At 49.2% G+C, this 18,472-nt stretch overlaps 7 protein-coding genes across 7 annotated transcripts; 5 read left to right on the forward strand and 2 right to left on the reverse strand.

Moving 5' to 3' along the window:
• Nucleotides 1–99: 99 nt before the first annotated feature.
• ANOM_010799 (serine-rich protein) lies at nt 100–1,170 on the reverse strand (the record flags this gene model as incomplete). The annotated part of the gene is made up of 3 exons (XM_015556055.1): nt 100–227; nt 272–369; nt 416–1,170. Coding segments are annotated over 3 exons (981 nt in total), but the record flags the coding sequence as incomplete, so codon positions are not given.
• A 1,988-nt stretch (nt 1,171–3,158) lies between these two features.
• On the forward strand, nt 3,159–4,499 carry ANOM_010800 (CAAX prenyl protease RCE1; the record flags this gene model as incomplete). Its single annotated transcript, XM_015556056.1, has 4 exons — nt 3,159–3,270; nt 3,324–3,364; nt 3,526–3,906; nt 3,972–4,499. Exons 1-4 carry the CDS (start codon nt 3,216–3,218, stop codon nt 4,497–4,499), a joined length of 1,005 nt encoding a protein of 334 aa, XP_015401672.1. The 5' UTR covers nt 3,159–3,215.
• A 629-nt stretch (nt 4,500–5,128) lies between these two features.
• Nucleotides 5,129–6,081, forward strand: ANOM_010801 (sucrase/ferredoxin-like domain-containing protein; the record flags this gene model as incomplete). The annotated part of the gene is made up of 2 exons (XM_015556057.1): nt 5,129–5,323; nt 5,380–6,081. The coding sequence occupies 2 exons, from the start codon at nt 5,129–5,131 to the stop codon at nt 6,079–6,081; spliced, it is 897 nt and encodes a 298-aa protein (XP_015401673.1).
• A 725-nt stretch (nt 6,082–6,806) lies between these two features.
• On the forward strand, nt 6,807–9,892 carry ANOM_010802 (leucine--tRNA ligase NAM2; the record flags this gene model as incomplete). Its single annotated transcript, XM_015556058.1, has 3 exons — nt 6,807–7,325; nt 7,392–7,532; nt 7,586–9,892. 3 exons carry the CDS (start codon nt 6,807–6,809, stop codon nt 9,890–9,892), a joined length of 2,967 nt encoding a protein of 988 aa, XP_015401670.1.
• A 1,834-nt stretch (nt 9,893–11,726) lies between these two features.
• fdh (formate dehydrogenase (NAD+) FDH1) lies at nt 11,727–13,320 on the forward strand. Its single transcript, XM_015556059.1, has 5 exons — nt 11,727–11,839; nt 11,895–11,921; nt 11,987–12,166; nt 12,228–12,771; nt 12,834–13,320. Exons 1-5 carry the CDS (start codon nt 11,837–11,839, stop codon nt 13,178–13,180), a joined length of 1,101 nt encoding a protein of 366 aa, XP_015401671.1. The 5' UTR covers nt 11,727–11,836; the 3' UTR covers nt 13,181–13,320.
• Nucleotides 13,321–13,974: 654 nt separating this feature from the next.
• On the reverse strand, nt 13,975–14,811 carry ANOM_010804 (uncharacterized protein). Its single transcript, XM_015556060.1, has 2 exons — nt 14,575–14,811; nt 13,975–14,509 (listed from the first exon to the last, which is right to left on the reverse strand). Exons 1-2 carry the CDS (start codon nt 14,599–14,601, stop codon nt 14,090–14,092), a joined length of 447 nt encoding a protein of 148 aa, XP_015401674.1. The 5' UTR covers nt 14,602–14,811; the 3' UTR covers nt 13,975–14,089.
• A 554-nt stretch (nt 14,812–15,365) lies between these two features.
• ANOM_010805 (formin sepA) lies at nt 15,366–18,470 on the forward strand (the record flags this gene model as incomplete). Its single annotated transcript, XM_015556061.1, has 1 exon — nt 15,366–18,470. A coding segment is annotated over one exon (3,105 nt), but the record flags the coding sequence as incomplete, so codon positions are not given.
• Between the last annotated feature and the right edge of the window lie 2 nt (nt 18,471–18,472).

Genomic DNA, 18,472 nt, shown 5'->3' on the forward strand with positions numbered 1-18,472 from the left:
CTCGGCACGATCGGCCGGAGAAGCTGATCTCGAATCATACTCAGCGGACCATCGAGACGTAACTGTAGATAAGTGCGATTTAAAGTGTTCCGACGCACCGTCCGCCGTGGTCTCGTGCTGGGTGTGGTCCAGTGAGTCACCAGAGTGCGAAACGTCTACCCTTGAGCTCTCTGACGAAGGCGCATGGATGGTTGGATATTGCAGAAATACGCCGCTATCCACAATCGCTTGAATATCTGAGGATGGATCGCTGCGAGAGGAAGTAACGGACCGAGAGTGACTCCGTTCACGTGCGCGGGTGGAATTTGAGCGCGCTGATGGTCCTTGATAGGGCGGATTTGAACGAAAGGAGTAAGAGCGTGAGCTTGACTGTTCGGAAGATGAGCCATGGGTCCAGGGAGCGGCTCCTATATACCTGATCACAGTTCCCAGTGAATTCATAGAGGAAAGCGAATTTGACCGAGAGCCACTGTCTGGGTTGGATGATGCACCAATTGGGACAAAATTCAAACTTGAACTGTCAAGCGCAACAAAATTCGGACTGGACGACGGCCCAATAGGTATTACATTGGGACTAGAATTGCTTGATGCAGCATTTGCAGGGTGTGGCGGTTGGGATGACGTGTCGGAAATTACGGTCTTGATTGTTGGAGCAGCTCTAGGTAGCGTATTTGGTTCCTCGTCCGAGTACGAAACATCATCCGATTTGAAATCGACTTCTCTATGCTCTGCGGGGCCATGTTCTGGAAGAGAAGACTTGCTGGAGGCAGGATCATCTTCCCATACCTGAGGTGGAGTGTTTGCAGCGTCGAAGGTTGAGGATAAGTCCCATGGATCACCGGTAGATTGCTCAATCAAACTGCTATCTAGAATATGGCTGATTTCTGTTGACAGTGTCGCGCTGGATTCATTCGGCATCTCCTCAATGTGGAACCTAGAATCCGGGATGAACTCTTGGCCTTTCCCCGGTCGTGGCAAGAGGATGTGTTCTGGTTTGGTCGGATACGGAGTTGCCGTGTAAACATCGCATTCGTCTTCCTGGTCATTGTGCTTGTCACTAACAGCTCGTAGAGACTGTGGCGGTGAAACCTCGTTCGTTTGAGAAGAAGTGCGCTCATGAAGAGCCCTCCGTCCGGGCGACGAGGTAGTTGAAGATCCAGTTGAGCGCATATTGTTGGGACGATGATTAGTTCATTATCAGGAAGTACCAGTTGCAGAAGTGGTTATGATATAAAGAAGGGTGTCAGAAAAACAGATGTTTCTATTGACGAATAAAGAAGAAAAAGAAAAAGAAAATTCCCAAGATGCAGGCTTAGGATCGTAGAATGGTAAAAGTGAGAATAAAAACGATCAATAATATCAATGGCTGCTTGTCTAAGACGTAAAAAGAATGACAGCAGATTTAGTCTATGAAGCAAGCGATCGACGGCTGCTGGTGTTGTTTTGTTGTTTGTCTATTATTTTTTGTGATGCAATAAAGAATGTCTCGACACACAAGCGACGTCAAATGAGCGACTGGCGCGTCCAACGGGACGTAACATTAAAAGGAGCGTGGAGCCGGCAGTTGAAGAATCGTGGAAAGTTAGATTAGCTGAGTCATGCCGACCATAGAAAAGAGAGCGTTGAACCGAGACCAGAAAGCACCGAAAACACGTTTCCAAAAGAGCGACAAGACCCTGAACGACTGGAAGAGAAAAAACCAAGATCTGAAACGAAGCAGTTATGCAAGCAGGCCTCGGTGGTAATATTTAAGCAGCCTCCAGAATCCTGTTGTCTAGTAGCGGCGGTGAACGATGTGAGCCTAAGGTCTGGAACAGGAAACGGATCCGTCCAGGGGCATGCAAGCTGCACGCTCTAGAGCAGCATCTGAAACAACCCGAGTAGTGGGGGAAGAAAAAAGAAAAGATGTACTGTGTAGGAATGGACCTGCAGTTCGTCCGCTAAACTGAATTGCCCTGCCGATCGCGTGAGAAGGTAATTGGTCCGCGGATCAGTCGCAGCTCACCAGGAGGTCTGGAGCGTTTGTTTTTGCATCGGAAGGTCCCTCGTCATTAGGTTCCAAAACATGTGGCGATCTCCAAGATCTAATTATATGAATAATTCATAATTCTCAGCGTCACAAATAGTGAGCCGAGCGATCCGGAAATGAGGAGTGGAATTCGAGGCTCGGGGTCATTTCGCTTGGTGTTGATCCGGTTGAGACTAAGGGTGGAGGGGCTTAAACACTTCAGCCCATAGTCAATGTTGGGGGTTAAAATTCGGAGGGTGCAACGAAATCCAGTTGGCTGGCTAGTATTAGTAGTGAGAAACATATGCAAGGCCCCTCTACTGCGCATTAGTCGAGTGTTGCATTCATACGCAGCAGCATGTCTCTGTATGCTGTAGGGATCTCATCACATTCTCTCAGAGCCTAAAGCCTCTTAGTAAGTCTCCACGAGGATGGCCGTCTCGATTGTGACCAATCCGAACGGTGGAGTTGCAGGCTTCGGGGAACAAAATGAACCGGGGGTCGATCCACTAGGGCAACTGTGGCTGAGCGAGTCAGAGAAGGCCGAGGATTCCAGAATGTCTTATTGGTAGCAGAAAGGGGGAAATTGTCTCTTTGTCAATTCATGCAGGCCAATAATCGCACGAGGCTCGCCGTGAATCCTAACGAGACAAAGCGAAGGATCATCCAGAGCTGCCAACTCAGCCGAAGTGGGGTCGGTCAGATAGACGGCGTTAATGAACACGAGTTACGTACCATTGTTGCTAGAGGATTTCGATGATGAATTGTGAGCTTAACTGATGTACCCAATGGATAGGGATATGGCAGATGAGGGGCGGGGTTTCATTCGCATGCATTGGATACTTCATTGTAAAAGAGGTACGTTAAAATAGGACTCGGATTGTAGTTCCTTGGGTCCAGTGACCGTACTGTATCCATGGCACATGATGAGAGACGATCCAACGGTACTCCGGAGATGAAGTTGTGTGTGGTTTAATGCCTTCAGAATCAGGCAAAAAATGACAAACTTCGGTTTTCTTTGTTTGTCTTTTTTCTCTTTTATCTCAATTATCATCGTCAACGACGTCCATGGGGATCGTCATTTCAACACCCCCTGATGCACTTTGCTACATTACATGATCCAACTCTTGTATACCTATCAATTCGATACATTATTCCTCCGACGTCGGGTTCGCTCAGTGATTCTACCCGACTCAGGTAGATAGCTATGGCCCCTGTCAATATCCTGGCGCGTCTTAGGACCCTCTACGCCAAAAGCTACGGTAGGCCCGGCAATCGGAAATGATCTCGTGTACCTCTAACCGTTCGTCTTCAGATGAACCGGTCATTTCGGCCCAGACGGCAGCTTTCTTCTCGGTAGGCATCTACTCCCGCCTTAGCTTTTCCCAAACAAACATCTATAAAAATAGCATCATTGTAACCTAGAAAAGGGGCAACTCCCACCCCCTAAAAAGGCCTCTCATTTTTACAGCTGATAGGCATAGTTCGTTTCAGAATTAGCTAACAAAATCTTGCAGATCTGTCTGACATTAGTCTATGTGGTCCCATTCTATGTCTCTTCTACCACTCGGCCATCTCCCACCCTCAGCCGAGATGCACCGTCCGTGATCCGGGCCAGAATTAAGGCTGTGACCCTGTCTTGCATTGGGAGTACCTTAGCTGTCTCGTGGCTGATCATCGCCAAGGGCAATGTCCCTCTGAGTGAGGCTCTCAGATTTCTTGGGTGGTGGCCCGTAGGATTCACGGAGGTTCTTCGCAGCCTGTTGCTAACCGCCATTCTGTTCGCCGGACCCCTCTTCGAGCGAGGGATTGCCGAAGGCGAGTGGAGAGATTGGATCAAAGGGAACAGGATCTCTGAAACCCTTCGCGGGTGGATCGGATGGAGAAATTACGTCGCTGTGAGTCAAATCCAACGGCCCAGACCTGATCGCTATCCTTCCGCTCACAATATACATATAAACAGGGCCCGGTCACTGAAGAGGTCATGTTTCGCTCCGCCATCATACCCCTTCATATACTCGCAAAGGCCTCACCAAGCCGGATCGTGTTTACAGCCCCTCTGTATTTCGGGATTGCCCATGTACATCATTTTTATGAATTTCGTCTAACTCACCCGGATACCTCCATCATAGCGGCGCTGTTCAGGTCGGTCTTTCAATTTGGTTATACCACCATCTTCGGGTGGTATGCAACTTTCATATATCTACGTACAGGATCTCTACCAGCCGTCATTCTCGCTCACGCATTCTGCAATTGGTGCGGACTTCCTCGTCTTTGGGGAAGAGTTGAGGCCGGGGTCCCGCTCGAATCACCATTAGGCAAAGGCAAAGGCGATACAGATCGGGGGCCGGTTTATGCGTATAGCCAACTCAGCATTGGTTGGACCATCGCGTACTATGGGATTCTTGTTGGAGGGGCCACTGGCTTCTACTATGCGCTATGGCCTCTAACGGACTCTTCTAGCGCTTTGGTTGCATTTACAAGGCCGTAGGAAGAGGAGTTATAGAGTCATAGCCAGGTAATATATTGGCTTATGGCATGTAAATGTGACGATCTATATAGTATGTAATTGTTGTATTGAATTACTCAATCTCTCGAAGTCGTCATGGAAAGCTTCATGCGGCGACAGGATTTTTCTCATCTCCTTCTCCCTCTTTGTGACTCCAAAAGACGGGTTCTAGATACTGTGCCCCATGCACTCAAATACGTTGATGTTATCCAGGTCAAATTTAAACCACATGATTGATTGATAATGCATAGAATTCCCGTTATCTCCGAAGAGGCCTCGGAAACTCGGGTATTTATCCCTTTTCGACACAGACTCCGAATTTCAAAAACAGCGACCGCTTTAGCGGACCAACCTAGACATGTAAAGGACTGTAGGAGGTATGCGATTTTCGGAATCTCCCTAGCATATCACTAGGTTGAGGCACAGTTAAAACCAAATCGACAATCATGACGTTGCGCCCCGTGCTTTGCCGGGTAGCCAGCAGGACACCAACAGCCCGCGCTACCACACGCCACGCAAGTTCCCTGCGAGTTCCTCTAGACATCCCTCCACCATTTCCAGTGACCAAGTCCTGCCCAGAGCCCAGTTGCCCATGCCCTACAACACCGGCAATGCCCGATGGGCTCCCAATTGATTATAACCAGCCGCTGAATGGGACAATGGCAGCCTACGCGCAGCAAATGCTCATTTGTACCGGGCAAAGAGATTGGACAAGTCGTATCGAAGATGACGGGAAACATCATGCTTGGGGACACCTAGCGAGAGGGTTGAAGCGTCTCTTGGGTCGGGGAGGACGCTATGCTGACGTAGGTAGCGGTCCAGGTCCAGCTATCTCCGGTGGACACATTGCTAACAGATGAAGCCTTTCAACAACATTCTTGTCAGCAGCTCTTCCTTTTCTCCGTCCGTTGCTTCTACTAGTACCTCTTCCACTGCATCTGCATTTCTCTTTCCCAGCTTTAAATATTTCCCATCTATTCCGACCGAGATACTAGACTCCACGGGCGCGGGGACCGACTTGTCTACCTTCGTACAAGCCTTCCTGCTCCCCAAAAAGCTCAGTGCTATGTCGGAGTCTCTTCCTGAGGCTAAGAAGGCTGAACTAACTCGGAAGCCGGAGCTATCATCCAAATTCACGGATGCTGTGGATTTATATCATTCTCCTGTCATCCTTATCTGCGGCCACGGTGGGCGTGACAAGCGGTGCGGTGTAATGGCACCGGTGCTGGAGAATGAATTTCGGAGGGTACTTGGTGACAAAGGGTTCACACTGGCAGGCAGTGGCGATCACGCAATTGATAGCCCAGGGCATGCTCATGTGGGTTTAATTAGCCATGTAGGAGGTCATAAGTATGCAGGCAATGTGATCGTGTATATCCCTCCGGGTATAACGATGAAAGGTTCTTCCTCCCCGCATTCTCTCGCAGGAAAGGGAATTTGGTATGGTCGCATAGAACCTAAGCATGTGCAGGGAGTTGTGGAAGAGACCATCCTGGGTGGAAACGTGGTGGCAGACCATTTTCGGGGTGGTATTGATCGAAGTGGGGATATTCTACGATTGTAGTGCCTTCCCCCCTTGACATTGAATTTTGGCGTCCCATTGTATTATACTCGCTACAGCGTACTGCCGGTGCCTTTGAGCCACATAGAACGCTACGCTGTACCCTTGGCCAGCATTCGGCTTAGGATACGTATATACTGTCAGGTCATCTAGCCTAGGGTGTATCAATTTTATCTGATATCAACAGAGTCCATCTTTATTAGCAAATAATTCAGGCAGTTACGTCACGGGATGTGGTACGGTCTCCCTAGTAGCAATAATAAACTTGCAGCTAACAATGATCAACTGTTGTGACGAGATATATTGATATATATCTTGGGATTTGGTCTTGGTATCATTGAAAAGTAAAGGTTTAATGAGTACTACAGAAGACAGAGAATGGTCAAATGTTGTATACGCACTATTAACCACACATTACCTAGTTTAAATTAACAGCGCATGCTACGCAGAGAAGGATTCAACAGCCATCTTTACAAGTCCCTCAGGAACAGGTACCTGTCGCGGGCGGGCCGCGGGCATAGTCCGTAGTTTACTAACTCGAGTCAAAAGACACTATACCATATTAGGATTAGTGTAGACTGACTACGGTATGACCTCAACATGGGTAGATTTGCTTGTTGAACAAACCTGTTGCACTTCGCGGGACCCATGTTTATCCCACCTGCAGTGACTCAATTGCATCAATTCCAAGATAACCTATCGCATGGCAAAATGATGAGATAGTCACGATGTTGTCTCTTTCGCGCCTACGATTGGGTCCGACTAGGACGTTCCCAGCACACGGACGATGGAAGCACGGGTGTCGTTTACCTTCGATCCCTACCGGAGCCCGTTTCGCAACGACCGTTACACCAAAAGTCAACACCAGAAAACTTGACCTACCCGCAATCGATAGAAAATGGCAAGAAAAATGGCGTTCCGAGGAGTCGAATCTACCATCCATTGCCTCGGAGACGAAAGGCAACACGGAGAAGCCCAAATCTTATATTCTGTCCATGTTTCCATATCCGTCAGGAACGCTACATATGGGACACTTACGTGTGTATACCATATCTGATGTGCTTGCACGGTTCTATCGCATGCGCGGTCATGAAGTTGTCCATCCCATGGGGTGGGATGCTTTTGGGTTGCCAGCGGAGAATGCGGCGATAGAGCGGGGAATTGACCCGGCAGAATGGACGAAGGATAATATTGCCAGGATGAAGGAGCAGCTACGGAGTATATCTACTTCCTTTGATTGGGACCGAGTGAGACAAAAACATGATGTTTCGTGTCTAAGATCATGCTAACATCTTGCTGTTGCAATCCGTTAGGAATTTGCGACGTGTGCACCAGAATTTTATGAACATACACAACGGATCTTTTTGATGCTCCATAAGAAAGGGTTAGCATATCAGGCTGAAGCTTTGGTCAATTATGATCCTGTGGATAAAACGGTTCTAGCAAACGAACAGGTACACATTGCAACCGGCGTTTTGCGTTTGCCCGATGCTGACTCCGTGGCTAGGTCGATGCTAATGGCTTCTCGTGGCGGTCCGGAGCAAAGGTCGAAAAATTGAACCTAAAGCAGTGGTTTTTCCGTATAACTGACTTCAAGGAAGCTCTTTTGAATGACCTGGATTCCCTAGCCGGTGGCTGGCCGGAGCGGGTTCTGTCTATGCAGCGCAACTGGTTGGGAAAATCGTACGGCGCAAAAATCAAATTCCCTGTTGCAGCAGAGGGAACTGGACGCGGGAGTACGGACATAAATGTCTTCACCACGCGGCCAGATACGCTCTATGGAGTAGAATATCTTGCTCTATCTCTGAACCACCCCATCGTTTTAGCGGCTGCGGAGACAGATTCAAACCTGCGTAAGTTTTTGGATGAGGCGGCCTCCCTTCCTCCTGACTCCAAGACCGGGTATAAATTATCTACCGTGACTGCCTCTCATCCATTACATATTATTGATAAGGAGAGCCCTCATATCGCTCGCCAGCTTCCTATATTTGCAGCCCCCTATGTTCTTAGTGATTACGGAGAGGGAGCAGTAATGGGAGTTCCAGGTCATGACTCTAGAGATCTGGCATTCTTCAAAGAGAATGTTCAGCCTGTGTCCATATCTGTCGTGATCGAGCCCCAGCGTGCATCTGATGCCGAGTCCGGGGCTTGCACCGGCCATCTCCCTGCCAGTGACATGAAAGCTTATACTCAAGAGGGCTTCCTTAACTCAAGATGCTGGAAATACCAGGGCCTTCACTCCCGCGAGGCGGGTCAACAAATAATCAATGACCTCAGAGCCGTAGGCCATGGAGATGCTGTGGAGCAATGGAGACTGAGAGACTGGCTGATTAGCAGACAGCGCTACTGGGGCGCCCCGATTCCTATCGTTCACTGCGGAGATTGTGGCCCCGTTCCCGTGCCGGACGATCAGCTCCCAGTCAAGTTGCCTAAGATAGAAGGGGACTGGCTAAAAGGGAAGAGAGGAAATCCTCTGGAGTCGTCTGATGAGTGGGTCCGCACTGAATGTCCGAGGTGTCGAGGTCCTGCGAAGCGGGATACGGATACAATGGATACCTTTGTCGATTCCTCATGGTACTTTCTCAGATTTTTAGATAGCGCCAACAGACGACAGCCGTTTTCACCGGCATCTGCACGACCAGTCGATGTTTATATCGGCGGTGTCGAGCACGCGATCTTGCACCTACTCTACGCCCGGTTCATTTACAAATTCCTTGCCAAATCCGACTTGTTCCCAGAGATTGCTCTTGTAGGTGATCTTTCGGGGCCATCGGAGCCGTTCAAGACACTCCTTTCCCAAGGTATGGTTCATGGGAAGACGTACTCGGAGCCCTCTACAGGGAGATTCCTCCACCCCTCCGAAGTGGACCTTTCTAGCCCCGATAAGCCGGTAATCAAAGGTACTCAGATTACTCCTAATGTGTCCTTTGAAAAAATGTCGAAGAGCAAGCACAATGGCGTGGACCCAACAGCATGCGCCCTTAAGTACGGCGCCGATGCCACTCGCGCCCACGTGCTGTTCTCCGCACCCGTCAGTGAAGTCCTTGAATGGGATGAAGCAAAGATTGTGGGTGTCGAACGCTGGTTTGGCCGAGTTTGGAAGCTTGTGCAGGACGCGCAAGAGACATTTGCTTCATCGTCATACACGTTGAGCCCAGATGAGCTGACGTTGTCCAACCACGCCACAACCCTCGCCCACTCTCTGCAGAATCTCAGTGACAATGACGCAGATGCTGTTCTCTTCACCCATAGAACCATTTTGTCCGTTACCAGTTGCATAGAACATAACCCCTATGGGTTGAATACCGTTATCTCTGACCTGACCAAATTAACCAATTCATTGTCCTCATCAACACCATCGTCCCCACAGGTCCTCTACTTGTGTATCTCCTCTCTACTTCGCCTTCTCGCACCTATTGCTCCGGCTCTAGCTTCGGAGAGTTGGGAATCTCTCCACGAACCGATAATTGACCGCTACCCGAAGAGTGAAACCATAGACAATGCATATAACGTGCCCCCAATTTTTGACTGTCCTTGGCCAACAGCCCTCCTGACCTCAGAGCAGGCGGATGTACTGTCGGCGCGTGGTGGTCAGACCGTGGCAGTTCAGATCAATGGCAAGTTGCGCTTCACTGTCACAGTCCCACGACAGCTGTCACCCACGACAGATGAAACAAGCGAGCAGGATTTTATAATCAATCGCATCCTGGAAACCGACGAAGGACGTACTTGGTTGCGTGAGAAGAATGACTGGGAAAAACGGAGGCGCGTGATCGTTGTCAAGGGGGGTAAATTGGTTAATATTGTATTCTAAACTGGAGTTATGCCCGTTTTATTGCCAGGGTTGGCAATCGGCATGACCGTGTAGCTATAGACAATTGTACATTAGATCTCGACTCTATTCTTTAGGCGCCATGAATTATCTGGACCATCGTCGCACTCAAATGAATGAGAGTTAAATATTCGGGTCAGCGATGTGAGAAGGTAATGGCGGTGGGCGGGCATGACTATACAATCTGTGCCGAAATATTGCCGTAGCTGGATTTCACTTCTCCTTCCTTTTGCGTCTCTCTCTTTTTACCTTTTGTTCCCCATCAATTCCAGCCCCCAACTACAACTACTCCCTCATGGGTGAATTGGGGTCAAAGGCGCTTGTCCGCCCGTTGCATGATGTGGCCGGAATGCGGTGGTACGAGCTGGAAACAGTGGAGACTCTAATGGACCTTCCCCTCATTAAATGACAGACGATAGCTATCAAGGTCGACCGTCCGGACTGGCGGGTTTCAATACCGAAGCTCCCACATTCGGGATCGAAACTAAACTCCGTACTGTACAAGTCCGTAGAAGTACGGTCGATTCTCGGACTTCAGAGCGTCTGCGTTTCGTTGCGATTATCGGATCTTGTTGATGCGGAGCAAATGCGATCTCGCCAAGCATAACAACCAGCCAGAGCAAGCTTTCTGGCTACAGTAAACTGAGGGGGGCTTTGAGTATCTAAGTAATGTGGATAACCGAAGAGATGAATGGCACCACTTGCGGCAATTTAGATCCACTGTACCGTTCATCAACCATTATCGGCAATAAAATGAGGGGAAGTGCCCCTCACCATAATGAGTAGGAAGGTTAAGTAGTTGTCCGACACAGTATAGTAGTTGGGTCCACAGGTATGAAGGTAGGTTAGTACAGTAAGGTACCCGACGTACTAGTGTCCTTAGTATACATAGTATCTAATACTTATACCTATACTACTCCCGTCCATACCTCCATCGTACCAACATAGTACATACATGGACGTGTTGACCAATAGGATGGGATCACCCCTCATGAGGGGTAGAAAGCTATCCAGATAGGAATAGCACGAGTGCAGTGGGACTACCGGGTACTTACTCCGAGTAGGTAGTAAGTTGGAGGTACATACCTCTAGGTACGTACCAATGCTTAGATAGTAGTACGAAGTTAGTTCTACATACTACATGCATGGATACATACATAAATCCATAGATACGTAATCCCAATACTGGACATGAACCCCGCATTGGACATCTACCTAGTACCTTTGTCTGTCCAACGCTTTGGAGTTTAGGGTAGACTAGGCTAGACTACTAATGTTACATGGACATTGTTTTCTATCCATTATCAATACTGTCCGATGCGAACCGCCCCCTTGTCAATCTGCGGATGGAATCCAAACTTTGACTAATGAATGATGCTCAGTGTGTGCTCACCATAATTGAGGGAGTCCCGCGTGCGGAGAAGATTGCGCTCCTCGTTCCACTCGTTCTTTTCCACACCCTCCCATACGAATAATGATACGAGGTGCCATGGTGTCCACCGTGATCGACTGGTGGTGGGGTCGCCCATCTATTCGCCTTGCTTCCAGTTTACGCATGGGTGGACAAAGGAAAGAAAGGATGAGGAGGGGAAGACGGGAGGGGTCCCGAGATGGAATACTACTCAGATGTAGGCGGGGGAATCCATCCTATACTATATATTAAGGTGTAATTCCCCTCCATTCCCTTTCATCAACAAACAGCATCTATTCAGCCTGGATTTGGTAAGTATACCTCCCCAAGTTCTCGATCTCATCCCATCGTGTTCTCCATTACATTTGATTTCTCCCACCTAAAACCATCAGAGTCAAGAACAATTTGACCTCTGGGGGGTCGATTCTAAATAGTCCGCTGACCATCTGATTGTAGCATTCACTTTTACTTTCATCAAGATCATTATCGTGGTTTAATCAATTGAGCACTTCAAAATGGTATTTTCCCGTTCTTTCTCTATCACTGGTGCGCATACACTGACCGAGCGCACAGGGTAAAATTCTTATGGTCCTCTATGACGTAAGTCCTCCATCAAAAGTGTATCAAAAGGCCACGAACAGCAATAGCTGATCGCTTGATTATAGGGCGGCGAGCACGCCAAGCAACAGCCCGGACTCTTGGGTACCACCGAGAACGAGCTTGGATTGAGAAAGTGGTTGGAGGAACAGGGCCACACTCTCGTCACCACCTCTGATAAGGAGGGTGAGAACTCTACCTTCGACAAGGAACTCGTTGACGCCGAAGTTATCATCACCACACCGTTCGTGAACCCTGGTACCCCGTAGGAATCCCTGTTCTGAATCATCGGCTAACCTTGTGCTGTAGCTTCCACCCCGCTATCTCACCGCTGAGCGCCTGGCTAAGGCCAAGAACCTCAAGATCGCTGTCACTGCTGGTGTCGGATCGGATCACGTTGACTTGAACGCTGCCAACAAGACTAATGGCGGTATCACTGTCGCTGAGGTGACTGGCTGTAATGTCACCTCTGTCGCGGAACACGTTGTGATGACCATCCTAACCCTGGTCCGTAACTTTGTCCCCGCTCACGAGCAGATCACCCGCGGTGAGTGGGACGTTGCTGCTGTCGCTAAGAATGAGTTCGACTTGGAGGGTAAGGTCGTCGGAACTGTTGCTGTCGGCCGTATTGGCGAGCGTGTCCTCCGTCGCCTTAAGCCATTTGACTGCAAGGAGCTTCTCTACTACGACTACCAGCCCCTTAGCCCCGAGGTTGAAAAGGAGATCGGCTGCCGTCGTGTTGACTCCCTCGAGGAGATGCTTGCTCAGTGCGATGTTGTCACTATCAACTGCCCCTTGCACGAGAAGACCCGTGGCTTGTTCAACAAGGACCTGATCTCCAAGATGAAGAAGGGTAAGTAGTACCGTGGTACACCCAACTGAGGCTGTTTGGACATTAACTAATCTCTCATCAAGGCTCGTGGCTCGTTAACACTGCCCGTGGTGCCATCGTTGTCAAGGAGGATGTTGCTGAAGCTGTCAAGTCTGGCCACTTGAGAGGCTACGGTGGTGATGTCTGGTATCCCCAGCCCGCCCCGAAGGACCACCCACTCCGCTATGTCCAGGGCCCATGGGGCGGTGGTAACGCCATGGTTCCTCACATGTCTGGTACCTCGATTGACGCACAGATCCGTTACGCTCAAGGCACCAAGGCTATTCTCGAGAGCTACTTCTCTGGCCGTCATGACTACAGGGACCAGGATCTCATTGTTCGCGGCGGTGATTACGTTACTAAGGCCTACGGTCAAAGGAACAAGGCTTAGGTCTCTCCAATCACTTTGGAATGAATGGGTTAGAATGTTTCTTAGCGTATGCTTCTGATCTGAACAGCCCTTCAAGGATCAGGGCGATGTTTACTTATGATACCTAAAATTCATATTATCTTGTTTTTACCTGTTATTGGCATGGCAAATTTCTGGTAGATCAGTAGTATTTCTGCTGTAGAATCGTACTAGGGCATACAAATCTTGTCTAGTAGCCTACCGACTGAGAGGACATATTTCTCGGGCATACTTTTGTTGATCCTTGTGGAGACTGCAGATCATCTGAAGCTTGATTTAACCAACCACAGTTCAGCACAGTTAAGTACTTACCGCTGTGGATATATCAAGGTGGAGGTACCTAAATATTCATGGAGAGCGTGTACTGAATTTTGGCTGGGAACCGTGAACTGTGTAGCTTACCCACATTTGTTAGAAGCTGTATATATGGGCTGGTAATGTATATGGTCTACTAATTATAGTCGATGATGGACTTGCACGATTGGCCTCAGCTTGAAATAGCCATCGGTTTGGATGGATAAGAGTGTGTTGAGAGTGTCCTGGAGTGCGATTGTTTTTCTCTTCACTCACCATATAGCATCAGCGGTATTATGGGTCACCATCATGGTATGGCGTGGCGTCATTGGAATGGATCTGCGGGCCAGATAAGGCCTTATCCCCAGTTGTATTGTGAATGACGTCCCCTTGGCAGGGCACGCTGAATACTAGTTTCCATCGGGCCCTGGAAGTGTTTTCTACAGGGCTAGCTTACAGTCTGGAATCAAACTGTCACGCGATGCAGAAAGGGTACGTTGGAGAGGATAGTTGATGCAGCGGACATAGTCGCAGGTATTTATCTTGTCTAAGCCGTTTCAGACGCCATACGGACCCGTGAATGTCTACGAAGGAATATCAATGTCCTCTTGTGCCTTGTCGACCATCTCCCTCTTCATCACTGTCGTCCATAAATCCTTCTTCCAGCTCACGACTGAGTCGGCTTTCTGCTTCGGCAACAGTACTGCGCCGTCGTTCCAGGGCTTCCCTTCGTGCAGGGTCCATATCCATCCCAACCATGATCTCTCCTTCCTCGTCAAAGATACTAATGTTATCGTGTTGGTCGTCAAATCGTGCCTGTTGTCGCCATGCTGTCGGTAGAAATAGACGCATCATTGCATCAGCGATACGGTCCCGGAGTGTGGAGGTATGCGCAGAGATGGTGTGTAAGGGAAGATATTGTGAGTATCGTTGGTGATAGCGACGGAAGAAAGGGATTATAAGGAACGACAAGAGAAGGTAGAGCGCTAGGGAGATGGCGGCTGGGATGATGATTGTCTGAGCGATAGTGATAGGTTTAGATGAGTACGATCTTGTCACGGATTGATGAGTAGAGAGAATACCTTGGCGAAGTTTGATGCTGAGCCCATTTCGACTGCTTTTGCCTAAGCTGAATTCCACAAGTTGCGACGGTATGGGGTATCCTAGCAACAATGCTAGCTTAGAGGTGCAATGATAGGTAGTGGCGATTAATAGGGTGACTTCATAATCAAAGTCTGCATCATAGAATATATCTTCAAGTATGGGTAAGATATCTTGTGGATTGACTTTTGGTTGGGACTATCAATGCAGCCTGCTATTTGGAGATAAGGATCCAGATAGCGTACATATGGCGACCCTCTAGGCCACCTCTTTCTCCGATTACAATGCACGTGACACGGAGATATAAACCAATGCAGATCACGTGCGAATGCGGCCCCTATCGCGTTCTAGAGCCCGCTTTCCCCCTAATGCCCGTGCTTCAGCCCTGACATGCGAAGAGACACCAGCAAATAGGGTCTGGACGTGGAAAAGATCCCGTTGAAGGCTAGGATTGCTAGAGTTGATAGGATCGCCACTTCTTGCTGCGGTCTGTCCAAGTTGCTGTGGGTTTCAAAGAGAGAAGAATTCGTGTATCTGGCCCCTCTCTTTTCTACCGCTGCTCCGCAGCGGGTATTAACTACTAGTGCCAGCCAGAAGTGCGAGGAACCGCATATTTATTTGAACCAGATACTACCATTGCTATCTCTTGAGCTGGGAGTGGTAGGTGCTGTCATTCATCCGGAAGGATCATTTTAGCGCCCAACGGAAATCTTTGTGTGTTGTGGACAACGCTCATGCTGCGCCCTGCTCTTTCCCAGCGACGTCCGTCAAAATGCCAACCACCACGTCCTCACCTGATAAATCAAGACAAACCTCGGCTGGCAAATCATTCTTTGGGAGGAAGTTGCATAAGGAAAAGCCAGTAGAGGATCGATATGACGGGCCCGGATCATTCGAGAACCTGGCGCCCCCCGGGAGCTCAGCTGGCTCTCGATCGTCCCGACATTCGAAAAGATCATCGGTTCTGTCTGTAGATTATCCACATGATATTGATCCCTCCGGACTGTCAATGACCGCTGGTGTCATAACGTCTATCCCTTTCGAAAGTCTCCCTGCGGATACCAAGACACCCATCCCAATCGAATACCTTTCCAAGCCCGAGCCGTCGCGAAAAGAGCAAACTTCTAGTCATCCGTCACCTAATCACCTGGCTAAAGGGGCTAGTGACTTCCATCAATACCCTGCATGGAACCCTTCTTCCGTCCGCGATAACAATACATACTCACACCCTACTGGCCCTCGTCCACCACCACATGCCTCGAATTTAACAATGACCGGAAGTAATACGGGGGATAAAGGTGCACGGTACCAACAATGGGGACGACCAGGAAGTTCAGCCGCCAATACTGGATTCAGTCACAACTCTTCTTCGACGGTTGATTCCTCATCTAATTCACGTATATCTTTTGACCAAGCTAGCGTCCATTCCTCGCTTTCCTCGAACACCCGCGGTTCCAGTCATTTCTCGTCTGATGGATCATCACGTACACTTACGACTCATTCGGCTGATCGAAGTACCTATTTCCCGAGTGGGAATCCAAACCGACTTTCGACTCAGTCGAATTGGCAGCCACCGCCGGCTGCACAGCCGAGACCTTCTCCGATTAACCCTGAACAATATCTCGCTCGACCGAGGGATGATCGTGTTGTCGACCAGCTATTCCTGGAATTGATGCAGAAGCGAGGCTGGCAAAACCTCCCAGAACAGGCGAAGAGACAGATGCTCGCATATCCGGCTTCTAAGAAATGGACACTTGTTCACCAAGACAGGCTGACAGAGCTGCAAGGGGAACAAAAGCGCAGACAGAATGCGCGCCAGACACATGGTCAGGACGGCCCAGTTGGTATTCTTGAGCGAGCGGATGAGGAAGGAAGCCCGGAGTGGTACGTCAAGAAGGTCATGGATGACTCTATTACCTCGAAGCAGCTGGCTAGCTTAAGTGTCAGCCTGAGGACACAGCCAATTAGCTGGGTGAAGGCCTTTGTTGAGGCACAGGGTCAAATAGCTCTTACGAATGTTCTCTCGAAGATGAACCGCCGCAAAGCCTCAGGTCCTGTCCCGGCCCCTCCAACCGGTGATAAGGATCTAGATCGCGAATATGATATCGTCAAGTGTTTGAAAGCCTTGATGAACAATATGTATGGTGCGGATGATGCTCTAGATCACCAGCAGGTCATTATAGCTCTTGTGAGCTCGTTGCTCTCCCCTCGGCTTAATACTAGGAAACTGGTCAGCGAGGTCTTAACTTTCCTATGTCACTGGGCGGAAGGACATGGCCACCAGAAGGTTCTCCAAGCCATGGATCATGTCAAGAACCATCAGGGCGAAACCGGGCGTTTTGATGCCTGGATGCGGATAGTTGAAGTAACAATTGATGGCCGTGGGAAAATGGGTAGTTTAGTAGGTGCGAGCGAAGAATATCGCAGCGGCGGCATCGGAATGGAAAACCTTCTTATGGAGTATGCCGTTTCCACCATGCTTCTTATTAACATGTTAGTTGATGCGGGGGAGAACGACTTGCAATTACGATGCCATATCAGGGCCCAGTTCATCTCTTGTGGAATTAAGCGCCTTTTGACGAAGATGGAGGGCTTCCAGTATGAGGTCATCGACAAACAGATCGAACGATTCCGGGAGAATGAGGCCATTGATTACGAAGACCTTTTACAGCGGGAGAGCAGCAGTATGAAGGATAGCATCGAGGGTGAAGTGAAGGATATGAGTGACCCGCTGCAAATCACCGATGCTATTGCAACTAAAATCCAGGGAACCCGGGCTCACGATTATTTCCTCTCTGCTATGCAACATCTTCTCCTGATTCGTGAGAACTCTGGTGAAGATGGTTTACGCATGTACCAGCTTGTAGATGCTATGCTTAGTTACGTTGCTATGGATCGGAGACTTCCTGATCTCGATCTCCGACAGGGCTTGACCTTTACCGTACAAAGTCTTCTAGATCGGCTTCATACCGATGCAGAAGCGAGACGGGCATATGATGAATCTCTAGAGGTCCGTCAAATTGCGGAGGCTGCAATCGCTGAACGGGATGAGATGAAGGCACAGATTGAACTAGGTGCGGATGGTTTGGTTAAGAAACTACAGAAACAGATTGATGAGCAAACAGGCATCATCGAGCTTCAATCGAGGCAAAACGAAATGATTAAAGCTGAGGTTGCCGATCTCCAAAGGCTTCGGGCTCAAGAGCTTCAGCGTAATGAGTTGGAGACCCGCGAGCTTTATTTGATGCTTCGAGATGCTCAGGATATAGCCGCATCAAATGCTAAGAAGCACAACATGGCTGAGACAGATCCTTCACATATGAGAGGTATCCTAGACCGTGAAAAACTCCTGGAGAGGTTGGAAATGCAACTCGAAAGGACAAAAACACAGTTCAAGTTAGAAGGCAAAGTCTGGGGTCAACATGGCCCCTCGGACCGGCTACGAGAGTTACGAGAGCAAATGGATGGTGAACCTGAACCCAGCGATGACTTCCAGGAACATGCACGTCGGAACCTAGATAGCAACGCCCTAGGATCTGTTTATCGAAAAAGGAGCCTTGTTCCGGGAGCAGATGATGCCGTTGGTGAGGGTCTTGGGCAGACTAACAACGAAGATGGTGAAACTGTGTACGAGAAAGCGCGTCTTGTGGACATCCAACGACCCCGGATGAACCCTGCTCAGGCCACTGGCCTTCTCGGCGAGATTGCGGCGAAAGTACCTAAGATTGGCGCTGAAGAGGACGAAACGACGGCCGCTGCTGACGAACCGCCTTTCCCTGAATCAAACACCCCGGCCATCAGAGTGGACGAGCCTAAAGGGGAGAGTAAAGATGAAAAGGTCAATTCAAGCGTTGTTGCTGGTCCTCCCCCTCCCCCGCC

The sequence above is a fragment of the Aspergillus nomiae genome, assembly GCF_001204775.2.
Source record: "Aspergillus nomiae NRRL 13137 chromosome Unknown contig00547, whole genome shotgun sequence".
NCBI lineage: Eukaryota > Fungi > Ascomycota > Eurotiomycetes > Eurotiales > Aspergillaceae > Aspergillus > Aspergillus nomiae.